Source organism: Gordionus sp. m RMFG-2023, chromosome 2 (assembly GCF_954871325.1).
Source record: "Gordionus sp. m RMFG-2023 chromosome 2, tfGorSpeb1-WG-v2, whole genome shotgun sequence".
In the NCBI taxonomy this organism is placed as follows: Eukaryota; Metazoa; Nematomorpha; class Gordioida; order Chordodea; family Parachordodidae; genus Gordionus; species Gordionus sp. m RMFG-2023.
In genome coordinates this window covers 49,205,088-49,227,641 of record NC_088776.1, presented here as the reverse complement: position 1 = coordinate 49,227,641, position 22,554 = coordinate 49,205,088, and the positions used below count along the sequence as shown (strand labels likewise).

Below are 22,554 nucleotides of genomic sequence, written 5' to 3'. Positions count from 1 at the left end.
TTTTTTTAGTGGTATAAAAGATAATTCAAAAATTTTGAGGGGGTTCTTCAAGGGGAGTTGAGCCCCTACGCGTCAACCCCCCCCCCCCCCCAGTGACGCTATTGATTATTTAATAATAGTAAAAAATAATTGTTATATGCACAATGAATCCTGGTTTTTGCAAGTAAATGGGTAGGAGATACACATCACAACAAAGATGCGGAAAGCCACGAGTTAAATCCCCAGATAAAAATATTTTTATTCTTCTAAAATTAATCCCTACATACATGAGATTTATTATTCGATAGAACCGAATAGCACAAAAGTGTTTCACAGGGGAAGGATAATGATTTTTAAATACTGATTATTTAGCTTATGTAATTCTACTTTTTAAATTCGTGTTAACAATCATAACTTGAATATTAGTTTTATTCTATTTATTTAATTCAACCTTAAAATTCGCGTTCATAGTTATCATTTAAATATTGGTTTTATAATTTTGCTGACAAATAATGCTATATTTGAGGTCAATAATAATTAGAGTACGGGACTTGAACGGGACGAAAATAGTCACAAAATTTGACGCGTACTAAAATTCAGAGTTGTACAAAAAATTCTTTAAAAAAGATTTTTTTATTTTGTTAACATCTTAAATTAAAATTTCAATGAAGATGTACAACAGAAAAGACAATTGTCAAAATTTTAACTTTTTTAAACTTTTTTGAATTTTTTTTACACAAACGGGTATAAATATATATTTTGAAAACATGATTAATTAAAATTTCAATATAGATGTACCATAGAAAAGTTACAATTATCATAATCCTTATTTTAAACTTTTTTGCTATTTTAGATATAACATAGAAAACTGACAATTGTCATACATTATTTTTAAACTTTTATAAAATTTAAACAAGGATATAACATAGAATAAGATAATTATTGGTACTTTCAAAATTATTAAAAATCGCCAAAAATATTTATTGTAAACTAGGTTTATTTTAAAAAATTAGCGTCCCCAATCTAATTTTTTTCAAGAAAAAATATGGGCACAGCGTGTTTCTTAAATTGATGGCCTTATTATTAGATTACAAAAAATTAAAAAACGATACTTTCTAACTTTTACAATTTGAGCCTTATCTAGGATTAAGTAAAAGTCGTGTTTTTACTATTTACAACGACATAAAATGGCAGACCTTTTCGGGCAAGAAGGTAAAAGTCAAATTTAAGTCACAAATCCCAATTTATTAAATATTTAGGTTCTATTTACTCTGGTATAAAACTTTTTTAGAAAATTATTTTTCATGGGCGTCCTCCAAACTGTGCAGCCATTTTTGAGGAAAAATGTATAAATTACAAGCAAAACTAAAAAATTAATATTTTAAATGCTTTATTTATTCGTATAGTTTTTAATATCATATATTATATTATTACCTACACTACAAAACATAAGCGTATCAGGGATTATGTTGGAGGGTGGGGGGGGGGGCATTATTATTTCTTCCCATAAATATTGGAGATCTATAGGTACACGTATTGTAGGCCATTAGCTTTATTTGAAATTTATAAAAATAGTCCTGGGTTTTCACTTTTTTTTATAAAAATGCTTTTTTCTAAAAATTCTTAATTATAAATCTATATTAGAAATGTTACTGTCCTTGTTTTTGATGAATTTATTTCTAATTTTTGTTTAATTTATTACTAGTTGTAGTTAATTATAAAAGTTAAAATATTTTTTTTATACTAGAATTAAGAAATATTAAAAGTGTTAAGTAAAGTTAGAACTATTAAATTGTTGCTCGTGACTACAGGATTTAGATTAATTCGGTTTAAAGATAAAAAAAATTTTATATATAAATATTTTTTTAAAAATTTTTTAACAAAGTAATTTTTAGGTAAAGTAAATTTTAATAATATGAATTGGGCCTGTATTTTGATCAGTATAATGAGCCTCATCTTTTTAACAAAATTTTTATTAAGGACCTTAATTATAAAAGTTTGTATAAAACCTTCGCAATCATTTAAAATAGGATTATTTTTTATTATATATATAATAAGTATTACATTGAAACTTTTAATTAAGAAATGTACCTTTGTTGTGACAAAGGTGTATAGTAATTTAAAGAAATACACTCCGGTGTCGAATAATCTATGCAATAATCAGGAATGTGTGGAGAGATCAGTGGTGATCCTCCAAGAATTTAAAGAAATAAAAGAAGTAAACAAATGTATATATCGTTATATATATGAATTGATTAATATGAAGAATAATTGTGATAAAAGCCAAATATGTGGCAAAAATGGTCCAAATGAAAAAATTGATTTTTCAAGGGACAAAAATTTAGTGAAAAATTTAATGTGAAGAAGAATATTGGAAACAATATTACGTGCAACCGTTGTGGCTATAGAGACATAAGGTTGAAACCTGTATGGTTAGAGAACAAAATTTTGTGAAGGTTTTCCGTTAAAAAAATTAATAATGGAAAATTCGAATGTAAGAAAAAAATCAAAATTTTAAGAAAGTAAATAATAATGATAAAATAAGATATATTACTTATGAAATGAATGATTTTAATAGAAATTTTTTTTTATCATGATGATAAAATTAAAATTGTAAGTTATTATTATAGTCCGAATAAAAGGAGTTATAATGCTTTTAAATGGGAAAAATATCCTAAGGGTATTGTCATATCCAAATAAAAAGGATATTAATAATTTTATTGGGAAAAATATTCTAGTGACATTGTTAAATTATAAAACATATCAATATTATTAAAAAGCCTCTAAATTCCGAGTTGAATTTATGCAAAATTTTAGATTCTAATGAAATAGATATTTCAGATAGGATAAATGTTAATCACCCGATTAAAACCTGTGAGATTTTAATGATTAAAAAATAATTGAACTATGTCCTTGTCCTATGATCTTGTTCGATACCGGAGCTAGCATTTTTATAATATCTCGTGAGAATTTTTATAAATATTGTCCTAATGGCATTATTGAAAAAGAAAATATGTGTTTAAAATAGTTTGTTGGTTTATAAATTGAAGTTTTGGGTAAATCTCAATGAGATGCTATTTTCAATGATACTACCATAAGATTGAATTCATGGGTAGTAGGAAAAAATGTAGAGACTATTATTATGGGATGGGATTGGATTACCAAAATCGGAGCTCGTAATATTTATTGGAATTTTTTTTATTATTGATAGCGAATTGACTAAAGATAATGCTGAAAGAAAAATAATTGCGGACATAGGCGTAGCCAGGAATTTCATAAGGGGGGGGGATTAAAAAATTGCTGTGGGCTTCACCCCCAGACCCCCTTTCGGGAGGGCCTTCGGCCGGGTTACTTTAGTCTATATATAGTCATAAAATATTTTTACAAATTTTAATAAAAAAAATAAGCCTGAAACAAATATGAAATATATTTTTATTAGTTTATATAAAATAAAAATATAATAAATTACTTGTATTGTATATACCTTAATATAAAAGCATGGTAATAATTTATTCCAAACAATTATAAGAAATTTATTTATAAAAAGTAAGTAGATATATAGTTGATTTTACTCTATTATATAGAATTAGTTATAAAATACTAGGTAAAATTCCACTCTTACAGACATATTTGACAGTTAGAGAATATATTACAGTTAATAATTTAACAAATTTTACTAATCAATGCTCTTGTTATTAAATATAGCAACAATTTGCATTAAATTATTTAACGCCATTGTAATATAAATTGAATTTAAATTGAATATAATATTAACTTTTCGTTTGTAAATTATATAACCTAAAGGATTGAATTCATGATATATATATACGTGATATTTTGTATTAAATATACTTTTACTTACTTTTATTTAATAAAACACTTCTATTTATTTTAAGTAAAAATGATATTTAAATTTAATCTTCATATTATTCATCCCACAATGTCTTTTATAGATATTTTCTGATGTCCTTATCAATATTTTATAGTTTTCTGTAAAATATATAATTCGCTATATTGGTAAAAATTACTTGATTGTCATTTGATAATTAGATATACTGTAAATCTACGACATATAATATTCCACTGTTTGTATTGTGCTTTAATATTTTTTTAATTATGATTTAATTTTATCAATAGTTTTATTATTGTATTTTACTTTTATTAAGACAAATAAATTAAAATTACTCACTTTATAAAAAATTATATTTGATATATTATATTATTTAGTAATTTTATGGATCTATTATTAATAATTATAATACATTTCACTTCTGCCTTAAGACTTATCTTTGGCTTATATTCCATTTATTAAAAAACATTTTTATTTCATTTTATATATTTATAAATTTATTTCCCCAAAAATCTATAAATTATGATAAATATTTTTATAAAAAAATATCAACTTTTACATTCCTTCTTTTAAATTATTATTTAAGATATATGCATACATATTTGAGGGTCAGGGAGTGGGGGAAGGACTAAGAGGGATATTTTTTATTAGCTAAAAATGATATTTACAAAAAATGATAAATTTCTGAAGGGGGGGATTTCCCCTTGCCCCCTCCCCCTTGGCTACGCCTATGATTGCGGATATCATCCGAAATGAAATTAGAAAGAGAAATGTCTAATTTATTGAACGAAAGAAACAAGCCTGCCGTTAATAATAATTTTCTTGAATATCCCTTAAAATTATTGACCGAATCAAGTAATATAATAGAATAAATAGTGAAATTGATAAAGATCAATCGATATAATTTGAAATCAATGAATTACATAAAAGTAATCATAGGTATAATTTTTGAAGAAATGTTAGGACGTTTAAATGATTATCAAGTAGAAAACTTAAAGAGGGCTTTTCACTCATTTTTTTTGTATGTCGAAGAGATCTTTTTGAATGGAAAAAGGAAATAGAAGACGAATTGGACAAAAGAATAAAAGATGGAATTATTATTCCAATTGAATAGCGAATGGGCCACACCATCGGTTTCAGTTAAAAAGTCAAATGAAAAATTGAGGCTGTATGCTGATTTTCGTGTAACCATAAATCGATGGGTAATGGAGATAAAATATCTATTTTATAGGATTGAAAAAATTCTGGCCAATTTAAAGGTGCCAAATATTTTTCCAAAGTTGATTTTTCTTCTGCTTATCTACAGTTACATTTAAAAGAAGAAATTCAAAAATTGTTTACTATAACGACTCCTAAAGGATAATTTGCCTTTTGTAGGTTACCATTTGGATTAAGTGTGTTAGCGCCGATTTTCAGCGTACTATGGCATCAGTTTTATAGGGCCTTGAGGGAGTCTTTTGTTATATGGATAATGTGTTGATTACTGTTGTAACACCGGAACAACATAATCAACATTTAGAAGAGGTTTTCAAACAAATTTGAGATGGTCTGAGGGCCAGTAAAGAAAAAAGTCATCTTGGGGTAACAGAAGTTATCTATTTAGGACATCAAATTATTGGAATGGAGGTGACCTCTCGATAAAATTTGAAAAATATAGCAAATATGAAACCGTTAACGAATAAAGCGGAATTGCAATCATTTGTGGATGAGATAAATTATTATCATAGATTTTTGGATGATTTTGCAAAGATTGCATTACCTTTATATAAATTATTATAAAAGGGAGTACATTTTGAGTGGTTAAATGAACAACAATACATGTATGTAAAATAAAATTGAAAACTAAAATTTGAGTGTGAAATCATAGTATAGAATCAAGAAATATTAAAATTCAAAAGTGCAATAAGGTTAAAACTATTAAAGCAATTAAGGTTTACCAATTTCTCTATCAAATTTGTAATATATTGTTTAGATTTTTGGAAGTGAGGACTGTGTAGGGGGAAATTTTTATTACCTTAAAATGATAATTACGAGAGCAGGCAAATAGGTGAGCATAATTACGCGCCTGCCACAAAATTCCCAATATTTCAGTTTCAAAAATTGATTTAAAACATGATAAGCAATTTATATCTATTATATAACATATTATAAAATTATCATTTATCATAAAAAATTATTATATACACTACAAAATTCATAAATACAGTGGCGTCACTAGGGGGGGGGGGGTAACGCAGGGGCTCGAGCCACCTGAAAAAATTGAATAGCGTGTGAAGCAATAAATTTTTTTAAAATGGAATCTTGAGTTGACCCCTTGAACTAAAAATAATTTTTTTTGATTGTCCCCTGAATGATTTCTGTTATAATTCTATTAAGTAATATGTAGATTTAATTTTATTATTTAAAAATTAATAAGACTGTCTAAATATTTATCATATTATTTTAAATATTAGATTAGATTAATACTTATAAATTATATTTTCACTATGTCAGCTTGCAATCAAATTTTATGTTAAAAATAGAATATCAATATCACTTACTAAATATTAATTTACCATTAACAGTTGAAGCTTAATTGACTATTATTATTTAAATTATTATACAATCCTAATTAAATAAATATAATCATTTATTAATTGAAAACTAAAATAATTAATATTGTAATTAGCCGAGTTCAAAATGACTAATCAACTGCATATTTATTTTTAATTTTTATTATCATACCTATTCCTAAAAATATTTTCAAGTTCCAAATAATTATAAGAGATTTCTTTATAAAAAGTAAGTAATTAGACATATAGTTTATAATCCTCTATTATATACAGTTGTTTATAAAATATTAGATAAAATGCCACTTTTATAGACGTATTTGACAGTTACAATAAATATTATAATGAATTTTACTAATAAATGCATATGATAATAAATACAGTAACAATTTGCATTTAAGTATTTAACGCCATCTAGTTATAAATAATTTAAAAAATTAAATATTTTATTCATCCTACAATAGATGTAATAAATTTGATATCTTTTCTTCGCTTTTGTTTTTAGGAAAGTTATTTTTTTCTTTTTCGAAAAACTGTTTTTTGAGTTAAATTTTTAATACAAAGTATATTTTTGATATTATTACAAACCACTATTCTTTTAAGATATAATATACCAACTAGAGGTGCTGCGACAATATATAAAATCTTAATTGTTTCATCATATCATTCTGGTCCTTTTTTTATAGTAAGAAAATATTTCATTTCTAATATGGCATCCTTGCCATGTAAATAACTCAGGCTTCAATATATTTGTATAATTATATCTTCCAAAGATTTTAGTGTATTTATTTTATCAGTTTATTCAACATAATAAATTCTGACATTAGTTTAGATCGTGAGTGTCATGGCTATTACTGCAAATTAACCAGCATCTATTATTTGTGTTGCTATGTAATTTAAGATTATTACTACAGCTGCTGAGAGCATATGATAACATATTTTAGACAAATAATAATGGTCAATGTGTAGTCGTTTATATATCATTTAAAATGGAAGATAATCTTTTAGAAATTTAATATCTCACATTAATTTTTTTGATTACATATCTAGCTTCCATCATGTGGAAGCTTTAACCCCCATATAGTTTTATGATTTGGATTGGTCGTTTATACTCTCTTCTTCAAGAATTGTTGATTTGGTTTAGGCCTATAAATTTTTCTTAATTAGTCCATTCTATAAAACATTGTCTAAAATGGTAACAGAGAGTTATATTAGTTTTATAACCTTTTGTCAATGTAAGTTGCTAAGAATTATATTATTGCATTATGTGGTTTTTAAAAACTATTATCAATTGAGGCATATATATGAATAAAAAATATTTTTTATCACTTGTATTTCTTTAGATGCAAATTTTTTTATATCAGCAATCGGTAATATTTTATATTGTAATAAATATATTTGTATTAAAAAGTATAATTTTTGAAATTGTCTTGTATTGTTTTAATTATTTATATGCCAGTTTATTTTGTATGCATAATGTAATAAATGACAAAATATGAAATTCAGAATAATTGTTCAGAGTTAAAAAATTTTAAAAAATTTTAAAAAAGTATAATATACTAATATAAAACCCGGCAAGGCCCGCAAATTGGGAGGCGTGGAGGGCGAAGCCTCCCATATTTTTTTTTAGTTTAGCCCCCCTGAGATAGTAAAGGCTAGCGACGCCCCTGATATATATCATATCACCTTCTAAAATTGATATAGATAAAAATAAGTTATTACGGAGAAAATGGAAGTATTAAAATTAAAAATCATTAAATTTTGAAAAATGATTTCTCGAAAAAAAAATTTGAATTTATTTTAGAATAAAAAATAGAACACATCTACATGACATAAGATAAGGTATATATATATATAAGTCTATTAATCTTTGAATAAAGAAACTTTATAGTTTACCTTTTTTGTTACTGCCCAAATTTGGTCTAATAATATTATTAATAGAAATTAGATAATGGTTTATATATAAGCTTATAATAATTTAAAATAAATAGGAATGAGGGGGTTTTTTTTAAATTAAAAATCCTATAATATAAATATATTATATTTATAACTCTTTGTTAATCATATAAATAAAGCATTTTTAATCACATAATATTTCTTATACTTAACTCCTAGAGGGATTATATTTGATCAAGGGTTTGTATATCCATTTATGGTAAGCGTGTGAAATAATATAAAAGAATATCATAATAAATTTCCGGTGGTTTATAATTTGGATACTTTATAATTCTAAAATAATATGGTAAATTTTTTTTTTCAAATAATATTATTAAATTTATCTCATTATTTGAACATTAAATATATTTTAAAGTCATCAGGCGTAGCAGTAGATGATGAGTGTTTAAAAGTGTATGAGGGTATGAAATTAAAAAAACATAATAAATATGTGATATTGGGGATGTCAGAGGATGATAGGAAAATTAAAGTTTTAAAGAAAGCTGAAGCTAATGCCACCTATGATGAATTCCTTAAAGATCTTAAAGAGGCTGAAAGCCAAGGTGATTGTAGATATGCTATTTATGATTTTGATTACAAAGTTGAAAGACATGGCGCCCCTGAAGCATCAACAAATAAACTTCTATTCTATATTTGGTAAAAATTAATATTATACCTTGATTAAATATACTAATTAATCTCTTTGGTTTCCCATTTGTAGTTGAAACTCATTTATATATTGATTTAGTTGTCTGTTCTAAGTGATATAATATTGTTAAATTAAGATATGGTCCAAGTAATATTTTAACTTTATAATTAAGTATCAGGATTTTATGGTCCAAATATCTCTTATTGGATAGAATTTTTTTTTATTTATAAGATATAAGTTTAATTGCAATAAATTTTTAAAATAATTTCATTTATAAAAATAAATTAGTCTTAAATTGGCAAATAAAATTGATGTACAGATATCTTATAATACATTTCAAGTATTGTAATTTGTATAAGACAAACACAAACTGATATGCTTTATTTAAAGGTCTAAATAGTTCTCTCTTTTGGAATTTAAAGAAATTGGTTAACATTGCTATATTTTTATAAGTCATATTATAACCCTAATTAATTTAAAAAACTTAGATAAATGGTTATCCTTAATATAACTTCATTTTTTAAACCTTGAACTTTATTTTATTACACTAAATTTGTAATGCTTAAAAAGAATCCTTAAGAATACATTTTTTGATTTAATATATTTTCTTTGTTTATTATATTATAAATCTAAAATATTGTTTTTGCTTAATAACCATTTAGAAAAGTAATCCTGCCTAATCCCTTTCTCAGTTTTCTATACTTATTGCCATTACCATGATCTAAATTTTAATATTTTTATAATATTCAAATGTTGATTCTTGGTTAGGAAATCATTTAAAATAGTCAATTTAGGGAATGACTAAAATACGCGTCCCCGAAAACTACGCGTCCCTACGCGTCCCCGGTCAAAACGATTTATTTTTATTAATATTAATAGGAAATCTTATTAAGCTTTATAAGATGAGTTAGAAAATGTTTTTTTTAATTTAAAAAAAATACGGTAACTATATAAAATTTACAAAAATTTATTTTTTAAAAAAATAAACTACGCGTCCCCGGTCAAAATACAGTTTTTTTTAAAAAATCAAAACGGATTCATATTTAGCTTATTAAAAGAATACAGAATATGTAAATATTATATTTTAAACTATTTTATAACTTAGTGATTTTTTCAAAAAACACTTTTTTTTTCAAAAACACTACGCGTCCCCGGTCAAAAAACCTTTTTTTTTAAAAAATAATAGCAGATTCATGTTTAACTTTTTAAGGAGATTCAGAAAATGGTATTAATAAAAAAAAATTTTAAAAAAAATTTTTTCCAAAAAAATTTTTTTTTGGCTAAACTACGCGTTCCCGGTCAAAATACACTTTTTTTAAAAAAATCAAAACGGATTCATATTTAGCTCATTAAAAGAATACAGAATATGTAAATATTATATATTAAACTATTTTATAACTTAGTGATTTTTTCAAAAAACACTTTTTTTTTCAAAAACACTACGCGTCCCCGGTCAAAATACACTTTTTTAAAAAAATCAAAACGGATTCATATTTAGCTCATTAAAAGAATACAGAATATGTAAATATTTTATTTTAAACTATTTTATAACTTAGTGATTTTTTCAAAAAACACTTTTTTTTTCAAAAACACTACGCGTCCCCGGTCAAAAAACCGTTTTTTTTAAAAAATAAAAGCAGATTCATGTTTAGCTTTTTAAGGAGATTCAGAAAATGGTATTAATAAAAAAAAATTTTTTAAAAAATTTTTTCCAAAAAAATTTTTTTTTGGCTAAACTACGCGTCCCCGGTCAAAATACACTTTTTTTAAAAAAATCAAAACGGATTCATATTTAGCTCATTAAAAGAATACAGAATATGTAAATATTATATATTAAACTATTTTATAACTTAGTGATTTTTTCAAAAAACACTTTTTTTTCAAAAACACTACGCGTCCCCGGTCAAAAAACTTTTTTTTTAAAAAAATAAAAGCAGATTCATGTTTAGCTTTTCAAGGAAATTCAGAAAATGGTATTAATAAAAAAAATTAAAAAAAAAAATTTTTCGAAAAATTTTTTTTTTGGCTAAACTACGCGTCCCCGGCCAAAATACAGTTTTTTTAAAAAAATCAAAACGGATTCATATTTAGCTCATTGAAAGAATACAGAATATGTAAATATTATATTTTAAACTATTTTATAACTTAGTGATTTTTTCAAAAAACACTTTTTTCGAAAACACTACGCGTCCCCGGTCAAAAAACCGTTTTTTTAAAAAAATAAAAGCAGATTCATGTTTAGCTTTTCAAGGAGATTCAGAATAATTTTGGTAGTTGAGAATTCAAATAAAATATTTAAAAAAGCCAATGTCTAGCCCATATTTAAAATTAAAAAATTTTAAAAGATATCTATTTTAAATTTTACCCAAGTTGATTTCTATCATAAATGTAAATTATGATATTTCTAAACCCTTACATTGCAACATTTTTACCTCCTTTTCTCCTAAATATTAATATTTTTATAAAATATATTATTAAAGCATATTTAGTATCGTATACACCTAACTAATTAGTAATTACCCATCAACCCCGTCATTCTGATTAAATTAAATAAATTTTATAAAAAAAAAAAAATTTTTTTTGGAAAAAATTTCTTTTTAAATTTTTTTTTATTAATACCATTTTCTGAATCTCCTTAAAAAGCTAAACATGAATCTGCTTTTATTTTTTAAAAAAAACGGTTTTTTGACCGGGGACGCGTAGTGTTTTTGAAAAAAAAGTGTTTTTTGAAAAAATCACTAAGTTATAAAATAGTTTAAAATAAAATATTTACATATTCTGTATTCTTTTAATGAGCTAAATATGAATCCGTTTTGATTTTTTTAAAAAAATGTATTTTGACCGGGGACGCGTAGTTTAGCCAAAAAAAATTTTTTTGGAAAAAATTTCTTTTTAAATTTTTTTTTATTAATACCATTTTCTGAATCTCCTTAAAAAGCTAAACATGAATCTGCTTTTATTTTTTAAAAAAAACGGTTTTTTGACCGGGGACGCGTAGTGTTTTTGAAAAAAAAAGTGTTTTTTGAAAAAATCACTAAGTTATAAAATAGTTTAATATATAATATTTACATATTCTGTATTCTTTTAATGAGCTAAATATGAATCCGTTTTGATTTTTTTAAAAAAAGTGTATTTTGACCGGGGGACGCGTAGTTTAGCCTTTTTTTTTTATTAATACCATTTTCTGAATCTCCTTAAAAAGTTAAACATGAATCTGCTATTATTTTTTTAAAAAAAAGGTTTTTTGACCGGGGACGCGTAGTGTTTTTGAAAAAAAAAAGTGTTTTTTGAAAAAATCACTAAGTTATAAAATAGTTTAAAATATAATATTTACATATTCTGTATTCTTTTAATAAGCTAAATATGAATCCGTTTTGATTTTTTTAAAAAAACTGTATTTTGACCGGGGACGCGTAGGGACGCGTAGTTTATTTTTTTAAAAAATAAATTTTTGTAAATTTTATATAGTTGCCGTATTTTTTTTAAATTAAAAAAAACATTTTCTAACTCATCTTATAAAGCTTAATAAGATTTCCTATTAATAATAATAAAAATAAGTCGTTTTGACTGGGGACGCGTAGGGACGCGTAGTTTTCGGGGACGCGTATTTTAGTCATTCCCTCAATTTATAGAAGCCCATTATTTAAATCATCTATGACTTGAGATCAATGTTGTTAAAAATCTCAATCTAGATGATTTTTAAAAAATGGCTAAATCAATATTTTAGCCAAACAAATATTACTTAAGTCTGAGGAATTTTGCCAAAGCTTTCTATAATGTTTTAACAAAATCAAGAGAGATAAAAATATTAGAGCCATTTTTTTTTAAAATTCTAATACAAGGTTTTTAACAACACTATTAGAAATACACCAATACCATTTTTAATTAAACCAATGTGGTAAGACCAATACTCATTCCACCAATGGCAATTTTTAATTTTTTTTTTTTAAATTAATTTTTATTTTATTTTCATCATAGATTTATATAAAACTATATCACAATTTTAAAATAATACATTGAACGTTAAAAGTAAAACATATATAATTAATTTAAAAATATATATTAAAAATATCATGTAAACTATTTGTAAATTAAAATCTATATAAAAAACGGTTAAAAAAAATTAGTATAATTAATTGTGTTGGGTAGGAGGAGGTCAAGAAAGGGAGCCGTGAATGGCAATGCAATTAGATCTGCATATATCAATAGATATGCGCTGTCTGAGATAGAAGCCTTACTATGAGTCACCAGTGATGGTACAAATTTTTTTTACCAAGGGATTTGAAGAAGGTTAGAGTATGATTGCCAAAAACCCGGTTGTGTCGGATACGATTGGTATGAGATTGCAATTGGTTAGGGAAGTGTATTTATTAATTTTAGAGTTTTCAGCTCGCACGAATGAGTTGTTATTAAAAGAGGTTGATTGTTATTGAAAAAGATATAAAATAATTCATAAATATGAAGCTTGTTATTTATTTTATGTTAATTTTTCATAATAAAAATTTTAAAAGTAATAAAGAAATAAAAATTGAAACTTTCTTTCTTGTTAGAAATTTTTGATCAATTTTTGAATGTATTTTTTATGAGGGTTACCATTTTTGGTTTTATTTTTAGCCACTATTAGGCCCATTTAAAGCTTTGTTCTAACATTCAAACAAATCTTACACCCAACATACCCAAACTGGTCCAGTCTACTAACATGATCATTTACCATATTTCTTATTAAAATGATTGCATTACTTAATAAAATGCATTAAAAAATTAAATTTTTCAGTGCCTTATTTGAATTTAAAAAGATATTATTATAAAATTTATCATATCCTCTAGGGGAGACCGGGGTAAAACGATAGGCATTTTGCATATTTATAATAAAAATTTTAAATAAGAGTCAAACACAACAAATATAAATCAATGTGTAGCCCCATCTCTCTTCTACAAGATAAAAAAAAGTGTAGCCCTCTACCTATAATATTTTAGGAGCTATGATTAGTTATGTAAAACTACTCATTTTCGCCATTTTATCCTGGGTACAGGGTAAAATGGATAAGCACTAGGGTAAAGTGGTTAAAATAATATTTGACACATATTTATTGTTTTATTTAACAAATATTACAAATTTAAGATTTATTTATGATTTTTATTTAAAAACTAATCGATACAATAAGGACATGTAAAATAATTATCATAATTAGCACATTTAGAATGTGCCCATTCAAGGCACATTGTACATTTTAGCCATTCATCGCCCTCGCAACTATTTTTATAGTTTTTATTACAAATAACACATAAACAATTATTTTTTGATATTTTTTTTTCTCTGAATTAATAATTTTTTTTTATAAGGTGTAGATGTTAATATTTCTGAATTCTTTTTTTTAGATATTTATCCGATGAAATATTGAATAATTTTGGAATAGGTATTATAGATGAAGGATTGAATACTTTATTATAATTTTTTGAGCATGATGGTAACATATCATGATAAGGTTCATCAATATCATCTGGAACATTTTCGTTCAATAATATAGATAAATCACTATCATTATTTTGAGTCACTGTAAGATTTTGAGTCACTGTAATATTTTCATCATTATTTTCAAATTCAATATTTGAGTTAGCATTTGAATTATTGCAGCAGATATAATCTTGTTCTATAAATATATTTGGGTTTAAAGGAAATATGCCACATGCTAAGAATCCATTTAATATATTATTTGATGTCACTGCCCTTGGTATTTCATTTTTTAACACTCCTGGAATATCATAAATCTGAAATTGTTGCCCCACATGATTTTTAGATTGAGCATTATTAAAATTATGAAATACAATATAATTTCAATTGAGCATTTTTATTAAAGTTACCAAATTAATATTGATATTTAGATTGAGCATTATTAAAATTATGAAATACAATATAATTTCAATTGAGCATTTTTATTAAAGTTACCAAATTAATATTGATATTTAAATTGAGTTATTAAAATTATGAAATACAATATAATACAAACAATAGTCACACAATCTAGATTCTTCTTCATTTGTAAATATTTGTTTATGATGATCTGAACTTTTAATACCAATTTTACATCTCCTTCTCAACGTTGTATAAGGTATGTTAAATTTTTTAGCAGACAAATTTAATGAAGTATTATTTGTTATTTTATATTTTATGGCTTCATTTATTATATTTACATCTCTGTATATGGTTTTTCTTTTATAATTTCTCATTATTTGATTGATACAATAAAAATTATAATAAATGAATTAATGAAAAATTAATGTGAATAATTTTATATTTTAACCGTTTTACCCATAACAGCTTTACCCCTAGGTGACATATATTATAAATATCGTTATTGCGTGACTTCTAATATAGCTAAAGATGTCAGATAAATTTTATTTTATAGCTAATACATTAAGGAACATGTGTGCCAAATTTTGAATCCTGAGGATATGTAAATTTTACTAAAAGCAAAATATACTAGAGAATGATTTTTATATTTTTTGGGTAAAAAACAGTTTTTTGACAAAATAAATAAAACCAGGTAAGTTTTTTAAAAGATGAACATAGGTAAGAAATTAGATATAAAAATACATCTTCACACCAAATTTAAGGTCTTTATACTCAATGGTTAAAAAGTTATTCGCGTTAACATTGTTACCCCGTCAATCGTTTTACCCCGGTCTCCCCTATAATAAATTGAAATTAAGGTTTTTGATAGGCAAGATTTTTCTAAATTTTTTGATTTATTTACTATTTTTTGAAATTTATTGCTTGATATTTTTTTCTATGCCATACTAGAATGAGGCCTTTTTATTCCAATTTTAAGAGTACAAATTTTTTGTTTCCATTACTGTCATCAAAAATGTTAAAGTCATGCTTAGACATTGATAATTGTTAAGAATTTAAATAATTTTGATTCTTTGTTTATTTTTTAATATATAAAACTCAGAAGATTTCCTGTAAAGAGCTTAATTTTTGGGCTTATAAAAAGAGGGAGAATTTTTAGCCAAGAATGCTGACGATCAGGATAAAACGTTATGTTGGTAGATAGGAATATTTATTCTATCTTGTTGAGCACCTGGTCAATATTGATATTTGGGGGAAAGTATTTACACAGGATAAATTCCAAGTTAAGATTTTTCTGCTTGCTCACCTATTTATAGTAGAATCATTCACCTTGTATAAAAAATCGTCTATTTATAAAATTCTCATCTAATTGTTTTTTATGTTAATAATAAACAATTTCAAATCATTCAATTTATGTTAAGTTAAATTTAAATAATTTACTTTTAAGGGGCTTTAAAGTTAATTAATAAAATAAACTTAAAAATCGCTGAATACAAAAAATATAAATTAGTTATTTGTTAGAAACCCATTTAATCATTTAATTTCATTTAGCTTCTTTTCATTCCTTTCATTTGAACAATTTTAAACGTTATCAATATTTTTGTAATACTATTTAGATAAAATAATTATGAAAAATTATATTTTTTTTCTATCAATTTTTAGTTATTTTTTGAATTTTGCAATAAACTTTTAGTATTATGTAATTAAAGGGAGGAAGAGAGGGTGAGCAAATTCTACAAATATTACCTTTTCTTTTTTTTTGCTTTATAGGTGGGGGGGGGTATAGGAGCCTTATGATTACTCTATATTAAAAGAATTTGACAGTTTTCATTATTAATAACATTTAATTTAGTTTATAAATTTAATTAACAAATAAAGGTTTCAAATAATATTCTTAAAAATGATAATCCAGTTTTGTGTTGTTTTTAGATATAAACTTCATGATAATTTAATCTAATATGTTGCTTTGAAATGATATTCAATAACCATTTTCACATAATTTATAAAATGCTTTGGGTTGGAATTATGTTTGTCCTAATCAGACCATTAAAGACTAAAGGAATAAATTACTAATTAGTTTGCTACTTCCAAAAGGCGGAAAACTTTATATTAAATCTCTGCAGAAGTTAATTTTCAATATTTTGAATAATTTTGGTTGTTTTCTGTAATTTTTTTCAAAAGGGAATAAGAGCATTAAATTAATATTCACTATTATTTCGAGCTAATTGAGCGTTTTCCATTTTTTCATGCAAAACGCAAACAATGCATTTCGAATCTTATCGATGAAATTGATCAAAATTTATAAACATTCATAAAATCTAGTTTGCTTTAATACTTTTTTTGAAAACGCTCAATTAGGTCGCACTATATTATATGATTTTCCACACGATAATTGATATAATTTAAATATATATATTTTTTAAAATATATAATAAATATATAATATTCTGGTGGGATCTAGGGTAGAGATCTGCTAATCGAGCAGCTTCTCATATTTTTTGTTCTAGGTTGGCCCGGATTTTTTTGTAACCACCTTAAATAATGTAAATTTATGATTTTTCCTTCTCAAAAAAAACTATAGCCTGATGAGCATAATAAAATATGGGACTAGAATAGGCTTACCAGATCTTTAAAGAAGACATGTTCTCGTTTGAGATATTATGGTATCTATTTTCATATATCCTCCTTTTAAATATTTTTTTAAGACAAAAATTTTTTCCCCATGTTGGGTCCACTTTTGAAATTTTATTCATAAAAATCAAATATAAAAAATATATTTCTAAGTTTTGTCTCTATTTTTTTCAACCTATTTTTTATTTAAATATTTTAAACAAAAACTCCAAAAAAAAGGCAATTTATTCATAGAATTTAAATTAACGGTTTTGTATTAATTTTTTTTAAAACTTTTATGATGACTTTTAATAAAACAATTTTATTTATTTTTCAATATCAAAATAATATTTATCATTATAATTACGATGCCAAAAAACAATGAATTAAATTTCAACCTGTGGCCAAAGAAAATAAGAATGTTGTATCTTGTCTATCCTGTCATATTTCATTTTCAATCAGTATCAAAAGTAAAGCCGATATAAAACAACATTTAGCTACTTATAAACATCATCAAAGGATCAACAATGCAGCTAATTCGGGTAAAGTAACGTAATTTATATCTAATTACACAAATCTAGATAAAGTTTGTAGAGCAGAAGGCACTTTGGCATTTAAGAATTGAAATGTTTCTAATAGATGGAAATTAAAAATGTTCCAAAGTGATCAGAACTAGAGAACTCTATCAATTTTCTTAAAAATAAATTTGTTAATTAAATCAAAAAGTTATTTGATCAATTCTGCAACCTTAAATTATTTATTACTAATAAAATGAATTGTGAAGAATATACAAATTTTTCTCCATCAGAAATGGGTTTAATATTTTTTAAATATTCCAATCCTTGAGCAACACAGAGAACTGCTAATCATAAGCAAGTCTTATTTTTGCTATACCAGCTCATAATGCTAATGTTAAAAGAATATTTTTTAATTCGTAGACAAGTGAGAGGAATACATTATCAGTGGAATTTATAAGAGCAATGAAATATGCAGAAAATAATTTTAAATCATTTTTATGCCAAGATTTTTATTAAAATTTAGAGAAAAGACAAAATTTATTATGAAAAATATTGGCAAGTGAAAATTATATAATATATTTAATGTTATTGATATATGCAATAAAAATAAAATCAATTAATATTTTCTTGCCTTTAACACATTAAAAAATATATTTTCCACTAAGTAGGATCTGGTAACCCTAAACTAGGGTGTAAAATATTTTTTTGAAAGTAAAGGCTGCTAATATTACCAGTCAAGCTAATAAAATTTTAAAATTCTTCACGGGCTCATTCGGACCTTGCTTATCTCTAATCTAGCTACAGGATCCCTAGGCACATTATAATTTATATAAAAATGGTTAATAATAATTAGAAATTTTAAAAAGTAGCTCCATTAAATTTATCTTACAATCTTTTATACCATATTTCGTATTTTTTAAATATAAACATTTTATAAGTGACCTGGGTTAAAAACCCCTCAAAAATTTTAATTTATTCTTGAGTTTGACCTTAAAATCCAAAAGATAAATCATCAATCATCTTTTTGGCCATTTTTTTTATCTTAAGTTTTTTTAAAATTGTTTTTTGAGCCTGAGCTTTGGGCGATTAGTAGGGCTCTAATTTAATAATTTTTTAAAGCTATATTTTATTTTTAGTATAAACTCATTTAAAATTATAAATAAAAATTTTTCATGATACTACTGAATAATTAAGGGCAGTGATATGATACTAATAGTAATAGCCGAATCTACATTTTTTTAAATTATTTTTATTTATTTTACGTTCTTTTTTAAGGATATAAATCAGATAAAAAAATATTACAATTTTATTAATTTTTTGGCATAAAGATTGTCATCACTTAAATCAGCGAGATTATTTTTAATTTTGTAATTGATACAATATTGGTCATACATACCGATACAAAATTTTTTTGTGAAAAAGTAATATAATAATTTTTTACAAGTTAATTCGGCATCATATTTAATCATTTATTTTAGAAAATTCGACCGGGCTTTGTAATTTATTTTTAAAGTCTGGCCCGGATTTTTTAAATCTGACTTCCTGGCCTGTAGATCTGATATTTATTACAATTGCACGTTATCATCTAATCTAGGACATAACCCTATGCCATTTATATTTTTAGCTAAAAAATTATTTTTCATTCGTTTTATTCTTGATAATTCCATTTTTATAGGTGTCCGGGTAGTGCCAAAATCAAGCGCAAAATGATTTACACCAGCAGTAAAGACGCGATAAAGAAGAAATTGGTCGGAATAGGAGGCGAAATTCAGGGAACCGATGATGCTGAGGTCAGCTATGACGAAGTATTAGAAAAGGTTAAAAGTGGTGAAAGACATTAAGCCAATCTTAATACCTCTCTCGTATATACACTTACTTTACAAAAAAATAACCAAAATTTAACCACTCATTTGTATAATAATCTCTTTAAATATTTTTTTCTTCAATTAGCCGAAACTTGATAATTATTGAAGGTAGGTAAAGATTTTGAGACTATTTATGTAATACATTCACGCGAATCGTTATTTCTAATTATGACATGCATTGCATGTTGTGGTATTATGATGCATCACCTTAGCAAAAAAATTATATTATACCTATAAAAACACTCGCCATTTTATAAAACAAATATATCAATGTTTATTATTTATTTATACAATTTTAAAATCTCAATGTTATTTAAAATAAAACCTTTTTACATTACAATTTAAAAATTTATAAGCTCAAAACTTGATTGGGTTTCGGTTCCCCTCTCCCCATTGTTATAAATAGTTTGTGATCATCCATAAATTCATATTTGATAATTATTAATACAAATCCATTTAAAATCTTTGTAAAATTTCGACATTTTTTTTTCTCAAGTTGAAAAAAATTGTCATTCTTTTTATTGTCATTTTTTTAGCAAAATATATAACTGAACTGCTAATATTTATTAAATTATATTTTTGTATCTTCAAAATTTGTTTTATTTATTTCATTTTCAAAAAAAAATTTCATAATTATTTATTGATAATAATAATTTTTTTGCGAAAAAGTACCTTTGTTTTTTTGATCCATATTTTTACAATGATTTATTCAAACAATATAATTATATAACAATGATAATATTATAAAAAAAATACTAGTATAATTTTGTGAATAAATAATAAATAACATAATTGCTTTTACATTTGGAAAACTACTTGACTAGTGTCGGGATTCGTGAAATGACACATTGGTGTAGTAATTTTAATATATTTTTTTTAGACGTAAAAATAAATTTTTTTTAACCGATTTAAAACTTTCTGCTGTTAAAGGGGCTTCAGCGTTGTTTTAAGTCATTTGGGAATTCAATTTTTTTTTATATGGCATTTTGTATATTAATATGGAGCTTAACCACGCAAATCATAGTCGACTATGCATCGCTCCTAAATAAAATTCTTTCTTTTTCCCCTTTATATATCTAATCTTGATAAATATTTTAATTGCCCATAATTCTGCCATTTGGCGAAAGCAATTTATTACGAAAATAATATCAAATTACAAGAGATAAAGAAAATAAAAATTGTCAGGTCTAAGGAATCAGGTGTATCTAAAAATAAATCTAGCTAATTAGTTATTATTTTGTCACTTTTTTATCTCGTAAAGTTTTTCTTTTTCAATGAAAAATTTATTTACATTATTATACAATGATAAAAGGCTAGGCATAATAATATAATATATTGAATTTTTATTGTTATTTTGCAAAGTAATTATTTATTCTACACAATTTGTGAAATGTTGAATGAATGAAATGGTGTATTCCTTTTTTTTTGTCAAATGACCCCCTTTTGGAAATAAAAATATTTATGAATTTGTTGATATAAATTGAATGAATATAGTTTAATTAAATATAAAATCCTTTAAAAAAATAATGTTGTGCCATATTCATACCGGCTCAAAAACTATCTCATGCCCGCGCGCATACATAAATAATTGCCAACCGATCTTCAAATAAGGAATTTATATTGATTTTTTTTTCCAATCGATGAAAAGATTTTAATATCGTATATTTTTAAAGGATGAAATAGAAGTTATGCAAATATTACTTGATTGAATTGAAAAATAATTGATTTTGGAAAAGAATTGATTTTTAAAAAAAATATTCGAGCCAACGCTATTAAAATTTAAAACTTTTTGATATTTGCAGCTGTTAATAGAAAATATAATAAGTGGAAGAAAGGAAAACTTTCAAAAATCATTTATCGATTTTGAATCTAATTTAACAAAATCGTTCAACCTTCGATGACTTTATTAATTTTGATTATTTATTAAATATTTCGAAATTCAGAGATTATGGTCTGTCGAAAAGGATCAAATTACTGAAACATATCCAATTTAAAAAAATATATATTATGATCTTTTTCTAAACAAATAAAATAACTAAAGGTTATTGAATATATCGGAATAATAGATAATTATTCATTGTTAATGTTCCCGGTCTGAATATAAAATAAAATTGATTTTCTTAAACCTATCTGATATTTATATCAGCTCAATTTTAGGACTTATCCTATTTAATAGGAATTTTAAACACAAAAATGTAAAATATTTTAATAAACAACATAAGAAATTTTGTCGGAATTATTTTATGATATTAAAAAGGCCAATTTGATTATTTGTACGAAGTATTTTTCTATTAACGAGTTGAATACGAATAATTCACAACTTTGTTCCTTTTTTAATAGGTCTAGTGTTTACATGGTGGGTTCTTTCAGATTTTTGGGACTTATGATTGGCCCTATAGTCATGTCATTGGAGTTTATGAGCGAAATTTTACGCTTCGAGATTTCATAGTTGATTTAATTGGGAAGCGGTATTGAATAATATCCATAGTTGAGAACACATCACCTTATTTCTAGTGTTTCTTATAGCAGGAACTTCTACACCACTAAGCCAATGACTATATTACTCTCATGCCCCTTCAAAATTAAAGGAAAACAAAATTATCAAAAAGAGGAAATCAAACTATCACCCCTACCCCCCCCCTCCCTTTAATGGTAGAAGTCCCGAATGTTATGTCGATGGTTTCTGACTCTTGTATTTAAGACTCATGATTGGTGATCCTTTTTACCATACTGGCTCTCCTATTAATG

General features: G+C 24.6%; 1 protein-coding gene across 1 annotated transcript; it reads left to right on the top strand.

Moving 5' to 3' along the window:
* The first annotated feature begins 8,492 nt into the window (after positions 1–8,492).
* Positions 8,493–20,598, top strand: LOC135923256 (uncharacterized). The gene is made up of 3 exons (XM_065457911.1): positions 8,493–8,620; positions 8,690–8,970; positions 19,617–20,598. Exons 1-3 carry the CDS (start codon positions 8,618–8,620, stop codon positions 19,780–19,782), a joined length of 450 nt encoding a protein of 149 aa, XP_065313983.1. The 5' UTR covers positions 8,493–8,617; the 3' UTR covers positions 19,783–20,598.
* Positions 20,599–22,554: the final 1,956 nt, after the last annotated feature.